Source organism: Micromesistius poutassou, assembly GCF_964030765.1.
Source record: "Micromesistius poutassou genome assembly, chromosome: 15".
Classification (NCBI taxonomy): Eukaryota; Metazoa; Chordata; class Actinopteri; order Gadiformes; family Gadidae; genus Micromesistius; species Micromesistius poutassou.
The window spans coordinates 17,519,282-17,528,368 of NC_140285.1; the positions used below are offsets into that span (position 1 = coordinate 17,519,282).

The 9,087-nt window shown below is 48.7% G+C and overlaps 1 protein-coding gene and 2 non-coding genes across 3 annotated transcripts; all 3 read left to right on the plus strand.

Moving 5' to 3' along the window:
• The first annotated feature begins 5,336 nt into the window (after positions 1–5,336).
• rpl10 (ribosomal protein L10) lies at positions 5,337–7,376 on the plus strand. Its single transcript, XM_084479399.1, has 6 exons — positions 5,337–5,468; positions 5,940–5,998; positions 6,218–6,325; positions 6,470–6,608; positions 6,755–6,917; positions 7,167–7,376. The coding sequence occupies exons 1-6, from the start codon at positions 5,446–5,448 to the stop codon at positions 7,320–7,322; spliced, it is 648 nt and encodes a 215-aa protein (XP_084335525.1). The 5' UTR covers positions 5,337–5,445; the 3' UTR covers positions 7,323–7,376.
• On the plus strand, positions 6,032–6,137 carry LOC311360302 (small nucleolar RNA SNORA70). The gene has a single exon (XR_014638396.1). It is a non-coding gene; the product is annotated as a small nucleolar RNA SNORA70 (small nucleolar RNA).
• Positions 6,956–7,061, plus strand: LOC311360301 (small nucleolar RNA SNORA70). Its single transcript, XR_014638395.1, has one exon. It is a non-coding gene; the product is annotated as a small nucleolar RNA SNORA70 (small nucleolar RNA).
• Positions 7,377–9,087: the final 1,711 nt, after the last annotated feature.

Below are 9,087 nucleotides of genomic sequence, written 5' to 3' on the forward strand. Positions count from 1 at the left end.
GTGGTGTTAGGGTGGTGTGTGTGTGTGTTGTATGGGATGTAGGGTGGAGGATAGTGGTGGTGTTAGGGTGGTGTGTGTGTGTGTTGTATGGGATGTAGGGTGGAGGATAGTGGTGGTGTTAGGGTGGTGTGTGTGTGTGTGTGTGTGTGTTGTATGGGATGTAGGGTGGAGGATAGTGGTGGTGTTAGGGTGGTGTGTGTGTGTTGTATGGGATGTAGGGTGGAGGATAGTGGTGGTGTTAGTGTGGTGTGTGTGTGTGTGTGTTGTATGGGATGTAGGGTGGAGGATAGTGGTGGTGTTAGGGTGGTGTGTGTGTGTTGTATGGGATGTAGGGTGGAGGATAGTGGTGGTGTTAGGGTGGTGTGTGTGTGTGTGTGTTGTATGGGATGTAGGGTGGAGGATAGTGGTGGTGTTAGGGTGGTGTGTGTGTGTGTTGTATGGGATGTAGGGTGGAGGATAGTGGTGGTGTTAGGGTGGTGTGTGTGTGTTGTATGGGATGTAGGGTGGAGGATAGTGGTGGTGTTAGGGTGGTGTGTGTGTGTGTGTGTTGTATGGGATGTAGGGTGGAGGATAGTGGTGGTGTTAGGGTGGTGTGTGTGTGTGTGTGTTGTATGGGATGTAGGGTGGAGGATAGTGGTGGTGTTAGGGTGGTGTGTGTGTGTTGTATGGGATGTAGGGTGGAGGATAGTGGTGGTGTTAGGGTGGTGTGTGTGTGTTGTATGGGATGTAGGGTGGAGGATAGTGGTGGTGTTAGGGTGGTGTGTGTGTGTTGTATGGGATGTAGGGTGGAGGATAGTGGTGGTGTTAGGGTGGTGTGTGTGTGTTGTATGGGATGTAGGGTGGAGGATAGTGGTGGGGTAGCTGGTGTGGAGTCGGTGTAGTGTTTGGCGTGGTGTGTGGAGTTGTGACAGTGCGTCTGTTTTGATTGTCCTGAGAAACCTTTCGCTGTACCCACGTGCCCTGAGTGCTGTGAAGAGTGTGCTGATGGCGGGCTGGAGGTCCGTGTGATGGGTGCAGATTCTGTGGTAGCGGATGATTTGTGATTTGATGATGCCCCTAAATGTGTGTTTTGGGTGATAGCTGTGTTTGTGAAGGAGTGAGTGTGTCCGTGGGTTTGAAGTAGACCCTGGTGTGGTGAGTGTTTTGTGTGTGAGGTCTGAGTGGGGCTGTAGTGTAACTGTGGTGTCTAGAAAATGTACCTGTGTTGTGTCTATTTTGACCTTAATTGTGTCTGGTGAGTGTTGAGTGTGTGAATGAATTGTGGGAAAAGTGAGATGTTGTGTGTCCATGCCCCTATGATGTCATCAAGATGTAATAAAAGAGGTTTGTGTGTGCATTTGTGAAGTGCTCCCCGCTCCCACTCGCTCATGTAGATGTTGGTGTAGGAGGGTGCAAACCTTTGGCCCATGGCGGTTCCCTGGATTTCTAAGTAATCCTTCCTGTCAAAGGTGAAGTTGTTGGTGGTGAGGCAGGTGTGTAGGAGTTGTAGGAGGTGGGTGTCGGGTCTGAGTGGGTCCGGGTTATTGTTGAAGGTTTTCTTTATTGAATCTGTACCTAAAGTGAGGTCTATATTTGTGTATAGGCTGTCTATATCTATGGTGAAGAGGTGTGTGTGAGGGGGAACCGCCATGGACCTGATTTTGTCGAGGAAGTGAGTGGTGTCCCTGAGGTAACTGGGGTGGATGGTGGAGAGTACTGGATATGTCTGATTCTGTCTGCAGTGGGGGGTTGGGGGTTAGGGGGAGTGGGAGTGTCCTGTGTGTGGTGGATGGTGGTGTAGTGGGGGTGTCCTGTGTGTGGTGGATGGTGGTGTAGTGGGGGTGTCCTGTGTGTGGTGGATGGTGGTGTAGTGGGGGTGTCCTGTGTGTGGTGGATGGTGGTGTAGTGGGGGTGTCCTGTGTGAGGTTATGTGTTAACGGAAATTCAACTGTGTGCACCAATGCGCGAGGATGTGTTGTGCTGTGTTTGGTGTCCAGTGCATGTTGACTGATGAAGGTGTTGTGTGGGATTTCTAGCAGGGGGCTGAGATAGGTGACTATGTGTTGAGTGAGCGGAGGTTCTGCTGTTGTTTCAGAGTGACGGTGAGTGGTTGATGACGGGGATGTGGATGGTGGCGTTAGGGAATGTGGTGAGTGCCTGTTTGTGAAGTGCAGATATTTGTTTGATGGATGTGAGTTCAGGGTTATGGTTCATGTTGTTGATGGCGATAGAGAGGATGACTGTTTGTGCGTGAGTATGTGTTGGTGTTTTCTGAAGGATATGTAGGATGTGTCCTATGGTGGCCCCGGGGTAACTGTCTATTTGTATGTGTGCGTGTGTATGTGGGGGAGGTTGGAGTCGCCGATGATGAGTGTGGGTTTCTGTCCTAGGTATGACCAATCCTGCAACCTATTGCCCGCCCTTACCTTATGGTCAAAGGTCAAAAGGTCAAAGGTTTTTTATTCGCCATTTGGGCAAAAACCTAAACACAGTAACTCTAGTGCAGGGCTTCCCAAGTCAAGTTCAGAGAAAAACAAGGAAAGAGAGAGAGAGAGAGAGAGAGAGAGAGAGAGAGAGAGAGAGAGAGAGAGAGAGAGAGAGAGAGAGAGAGAGAGAGAGAGCAGCACAATAAATAGTAATAATAAAACATCATACAAATTTTAAAAAGTTGGGTTGAGGAAAAATTGATTGCAGCATTGCAGAGAGAGCACCACAGTAAGAAGTGATACACATATAAAACATTAAAAAAATTAGATAAGAACAGATTGCACCTTTATACTTAGCTTTTCAACTTTTTAACCATACTGTACAACCATTTTAGCAGCGTTATTGCACATAGGAAGTGGGGGTGGGGTGGTGAGGGATATTGCACATTGTATTTTTTGTGTGGAATTGGGATCAGGTGTAATTTCTTTTTGCCATCAGTCTCACTGTGGCAGGGAAGAAGCTGTTGAGGAATCTTGTTGTGTGTGTGATGAGACTGTCCGCTCTACTGTGTCTGAGGCTGTATTTGCATTGTTTGTGTTTGAGTAGAGGGTGAGCTGGGTGGAGGGAGTCTCTGATGATTCTCTCTGCCCTTTTCCAGCAGCGCTGGCTGTAAATAGAGTCCATAGAGGGAAGTGTGGTCCCAATAATCCTCTCTGCAGTTTTTATGACCCTTTGGAGAGACCTCCTCTCTGCCTGTGTGGTATTCCCATACTAAACAGTGATACCTGGTGAGAATGCTCTCAACAAGTCCACTGTAGGCCAGGGTGAGAGGGCGCTGGTTCAGTCACGATTTCCTGAGCAGTCTGATAAAATACAGCCGCTGCTGGGCTTTTTTCACTGTGGCAGCAGTGTTTAAAGACCAGCTCAGGTCAGATGTCACCTGCAGTCCCAGGAATCTGTGGCTGTCCGCCCTCTCCACCTCAGTCCCTTGGATGGTGAGAGGCTGCAGGGGGGCAGGACTCCTCCTGAAGTCTGCTATCACCTCCCTTGTTTTGGCCATGTTGAGGATGAGGTCATTCTCCTCTCCGTAGACAAGAATGTCCTCAATGGCACTCCTGTAGCCTGACTCGTCACCCCCCTTGACGAGGCCCAGGACGGTAGTGTCATCAGCATATCTGATGACGATGGTGTTGTCTTGTGTGGAGGCACAATCATGCGTGTAGAGGGTGAAGAGTTTGGGACTGAGGCAGCAGCCCTGTGGTGAACCTGTGCTGACTATGAGCAGACACCCGCCCTTCCACTCTCACCACCTGTGGTCTTTCAATCAGGAAGTCTAAAATCCAGTTACAGGTGGGAGTCGGGACACGAGGTCTGTCAGTTTGCCAATCAGCTTGCCCGGGCGGATCGTGTTGAAGGCAGCGCTATAGTCCAGGAAAAGCATCCTGACATATGTTCTGCTGTTGTCCAGGTGTTGTAAAGTGTGATGTAGGGCTATGGCCACCGCGTCATCCACTGATCGGTTGGGGCGGTATGCAAACTGGGCCGGGTCGACAGTGTCCGGTATTGTGGTGTTTATGTGGGTGAGAACCAGCTTTTCTAGGCACTTCATGGGGGCTGGTGTTAGCGCCACCGGCCTGAGGTCATTTAGTGTTGATGAGTTTGGCTTTTTTGTAACCGCTATGATGATGGATGATTTAGACACTCGTGGGACCACTGCCTGGGATAGGGACAGATCGAAAATGTCAGCATACACACCTGCTAGTGGATCCCCACAGGCCTTCAAGACTCCGGGATGAACGCCGTCTGGTCCCATGGCCTTATGGGGGTTCACCTGCGTCAGAGCCCTCAGAACCGTGTGTAACCTGAAAGGCAGTGTCTGTGGAGTCACCGGGGGCCTTTGAGGGGGGGTCTGTGTTCAGCCTGTGGAACCTGTCGCGGGTGTCTGGGGTCGTCATGGATAGATTTTTGTGAGATGGTGTCAGCGAGGTCCACAGTGAGGTTGGTGCGTGTGTGTGGTGTAAGGAGAGGTCTGGGGGGTGTGGTGGTGTGGGGGTGTAGGGTGTGGTGGGTTCTGGTTGAGAGTTATGGGTGTGAATGACCTGTGCTTCTATGTGGATGACTTTCTTCTTGTGGGGGTTGGGAGTGGGAGAGGCAGGTGAGTGGATGGGGTGAGGGGGAGTTCTGGAGAGAGGGTGGTGTAGGGTGGTGGGGAGATGGTTGCATGGTCCTCTGAGATGGAGGTTAATCTGGTGAGATGGACTCTGGCTCCGACTCTGGCAGTCGCAAGCTGTGTAATCGTTCCCCATCATGGATATAGTGCACTATATAGGGTGCTTGCCATTTTGTAGTGGTGTTCGAATTCTCAGCGTTAAAATACCCAAAATGTGAGTGAACAAACAATGTTCCCTACATGTTACTCCCGTCTACCACAATGCAATGCAGTCGTGTTTACTGACGCAAATGATGTTAAGAAATGTTCAGCGTAGTGTCAGAATTCTTGTTTGTTCATTCCCTATATAGTTCACTATGTCATAAACACTATATAGGGAATAGTGAGTGAGTGAATTGGGAACAATTTCGAACACAGCTCCAGACAGGATACCTGTCAAAAATCTGGCCCAATCTGGCAAGTTGGCAACACTGGTCACATCTGACTTTTGTCGCCCCCTAGAATAATTCACAGTACTTCCCGGCATTCTTTCGAAATTATAAAACTAAATATATGTATTGGAAATAGGTAAAAATAAAAAAAAATAAAAAGCTTACATTGCAATTGTTCTACTACTAACTACTTGTTAACAACCAAAATATACATCAAAATAAAGCAATGATTTGTCAATAAAGTTACGTCCCTTTTTCTGCCGGATATGAGGCAGCGGAAGTGCGGAGGACTTCCTTTCCTCCATTAGGTGAGTGCGTGGTGGCAGCTCCTTCTCCGACACTCGTCCAAAAATTGGAATAATAAAAGTATTTCCGACCTAGTTGTATTGATTTGACACGCTAACGGAGATCGTATTCGTTACTTTACAGATCGCAACCATGGGCCGCCGTCCAGCCCGGTGGTAAGTCCTTTAGGCCGTAGAGCCGCTCCGTGCGGCGAAATGGAGGCGGCGCGGCCCTCCATGTGGCGGCGCGCGGCCCGGCGGCCCGCGGGGCTGCGCGGCCGCACGGCCCGCTGCTTCAGTGTAATGTTAATGAAACGGGACTGGAACAGCCAGTGAATCCTCCAGTACTATTGTCATGGTTGGTTTCTGTAACTGTAGTAGTAGTGGCGCTAAGCTAACGAATGCTAGCATGTAGCTACATGACCAGAGCCCTGGCGTGTGGATGTTCTGAAATGACCAAACCAAGAATCCAGGGACCGTCAGTTCGCTGACCCTTTTCCTTCGGTTCTTGGTCTTGTCAAAAAGCCAACAAGGGCATCCTCACAGCGGGGGGAATGTCTCGCAGATGGGTGGATATTGAAAATGCCATTGGTGGAGTTGTGCGATGGGTTCTGTTGTAAGTTTGTTCTCACTGTTTGTTTCCTATAGTTACAGATACTGCAAGAACAAGCCGTACCCCAAGTCCCGTTTCTGTAGGGGTGTCCCCGGTGAGTGAATCAACACGTCTTTCTTATGTAACCTTGCGGTCTGTTAAGCTGACGGGTCGCGGTGCAGAGGCTGCAGTCAGCGGCTCTTTGGTTCGTGTCCTCGGCCGGGCGGTGCTTTAAAGGGACCCTTGAGACATTTGTTTTGGTTTATCCTCCAACCGTGATTGTGTTTCATAACGATATGAATATCAATATTCTGCTTTCTTTTGATTCACTCAGACCCTAAGATCAGAATCTTTGACTTGGGCAGGAAGAAGGCCAAGGTTGATGAGTTCCCTCTGTGTGGCCACATGGTCTCTGACGAGTACGAGCAGCTGTCCTCAGAAGGTGGGTGTTGAACCGCGTTATAAATTGAATCAAGACGTATAAAGAGAATGTTGAGATGTGCTTGAATACAGAGCACACAGGCAGGTCACCTGTCAATCAAAAACATGTGACTAAAATGCCCCCCCCCCCCCCCGCTGTGTGCAGCTCTGGAGGCCGCTCGTATCTGCGCTAACAAGTACATGGTGAAGACCTGCGGTAAGGATGGCTTCCACATCCGCGTACGGCTCCACCCCTTCCACGTCATCCGCATCAACAAAATGTTGTCCTGTGCCGGAGCTGATAGGTGAGCACTGAGACGCCAGCAGGGCGGCACATGAGTCCATCTGTGGCTCTTGGCGCGCCAGGGCTGGGGTCCTGGGGCTGAGTAGCGGGTCGGCCCCGTGGCCCCGGGGGGGTCCCATGCTGCGGCTGACTGTCCTGTGTCTCCAGGCTCCAGACGGGGATGCGCGGAGCCTTCGGGAAGCCCCTGGGCACCGTGGCGCGCGTGCGCATCGGACAGGTGATCATGTCCGTGCGCACCAAGGCCAACAACAAGGAGCACGTTGTCGAGGCTCTCCGCAGAGCCAAGTTCAAGTTCCCCGGACGCCAGAAGGTTTGTCTTTGTAATCTTCTGCACCTTTTTATCAAATCCTGCGTCAATTAAGCTGACGGTATCCCTGTGTGCAGAGGCTGCAGTGGGTCTTTGGTTTGTGTCCTGGGCGGTGCACAGTGCTTTAAAGGGACCATTGAGACAGATCCACTAGAGTCCTAGGGCCCACTTGATTCAACGTGGGGGACCGGTGGTCATCGTCCATGACAGTGAAGATTGTTCTGATCTAACCTGAACGGTCTCTGCCCTCAGATTCACATCTCCAAGAAGTACGGCTTCACCAAGTTCAACGCAACCGACTTTGATGAGATGATGGCTGAGAAGCGTCTGATCTCTGATGGCTGTGGGGTGAAGTACATCCCCAGCAGAGGGCCCCTGACCAGGTGGAAGGCCCTGCACGCCAACTAGAGCTGCTGGCTCTGAGGCCGCATTACAAACCTATTAAAGTGGCTTTGATAACAACTCTCCTCTACGCGTCCTCTTTCCATTGACTCTGTACATCATTCTCATGGCCCTGCTCAGTCAGACCTGAATGATGTGAATGGACCTCAGGTCTGGGTCTACGTTCCAGACCTGGCTGAGAAACGGGGTGGATACAAGTAGACTTAACACCTGGGGCAAAGTGGTGGCTTAATTCTGTTGTTTCAACCAGCTTAGTGGACATTACAATCTCAATATTTGTTCTGTGTATTTATATTTTGTATAATTCATATTTTACTTTCCATTCAGAATGTAAAGGGTATTGGAGGAAACAAATTGAACTTATTGCAACCGCCACACTCGAGGGACTGCAGAGACACTTCCAAACGACGTTCACAAGAGCGGCGCATGTTGCATGCCAGTCACTCACTAAATATCACCATTGCTATACTTTCCTAAGCTCGGACTGCGTAAAATTGAATTGAGCCTATTTTGCATCATCTCAATGGACTGCACACGACCAAATAAGACTATTGGACCCGTTCTGAAACGATTCAGCCCTGAGCATGTTGACAGGAAGTTAAACACAATACTATAATCTTCATGTGAGACTTTTATAATGGTGAGGCAGCATGTGTAGATCAAACTAATGCGTTGTTTTGATTGGGGGGTGTTTAGTAACATGTGACTGCATACAAATGTGTCCAGACATGGTGACTGTGATAATAAGCTTTATTGGCCCCATTACATATTACAACACTGCCTCAAAAGGCTATTAAACACCAGTAGAGGAATATACTTTATCCTGAACTTTTAAACGTTGCAAACATTTAAAAAAACAATTATATATTTATGTGGCATTAAGTCCAATGCTTAAAATATATCTGGCGTTCAGTCGGCCAATGCTGTGGTAAAGTAAAGTGTGTTTCTTTCTGTTCAATCGATAAAACTATCAATCCGCCGTAGGAGAAACTTGTTAATGTTTGTCCCTATAAAAAAAATCCACTTTTTTCAACGTTTTGCGTCAGTCGGCCCCTAGCTGCCCCAGTCAATTTTTCTTGTTACATTTCAATAAAATAATTAATTTATCAAATATATATATATATAGATGGATCTTCTCCAACGTATACCATTACCTCAAACAGATTCTCCATCACACAGCTCAGTGTATTGCTTATCAACATTGATATACCTAGCAGAATAGCAGCATCGAAGACAAAGGCATATTTGATTTAGAATAACTTCACACACTGAAAAGATTAAAAGGTATTCTCTGTATGACTGGTTATCTTTGACGCCGCTTGTCATCAAAATAAATGCTGGCCGTGTACTTTTCCTGCCTCCATGGAGAATGCAGATGGCCTGTTATGGTCAGACTAGGGAACCCAAACACACCACACACAATGGTCAAGGTCAAACCAAACTGTTTATTGAATATGGAAAACGGTGGAACAGGCAATTTCTCAGTGCCAGGTTCAGGTTCAGTTCTCAGGGTTTGAGATTCTAGGCACAAGAGATCCAAGGTTAGGATTATTAGGAATATATAGAGTAGACAAAGTTCTGGCGATGAGTGGATGGGAAACCAGAGTTAGTACTGTTAGTTTAATTGAGTTGATGGGCTGCAGGCGTGTAAGCACAACAGGTGAGACGAACCACTGCTGGAATATAGAGAACCTGCTCACTGTCTTTCAGATCCTTTTCCTAGGAACTGAAGACCGGCTGGAGAAGTCCGGTCAGAAGGGCTTCGGCCTCC

Coding starts and splice junctions, on each gene's coding strand:
- rpl10 (XM_084479399.1), top strand. CDS start 5,446: ATGGGCCGCCGTCCAGCCCGGTG. Junction 5,999..6,217: donor TTTCTGTAGGGGTGTCCCCG/GTGAGTGAATCA, acceptor TGATTCACTCAG/ACCCTAAGATCAGAATCTTT. Junction 6,918..7,166: donor AGTTCCCCGGACGCCAGAAG/GTTTGTCTTTGT, acceptor CTCTGCCCTCAG/ATTCACATCTCCAAGAAGTA.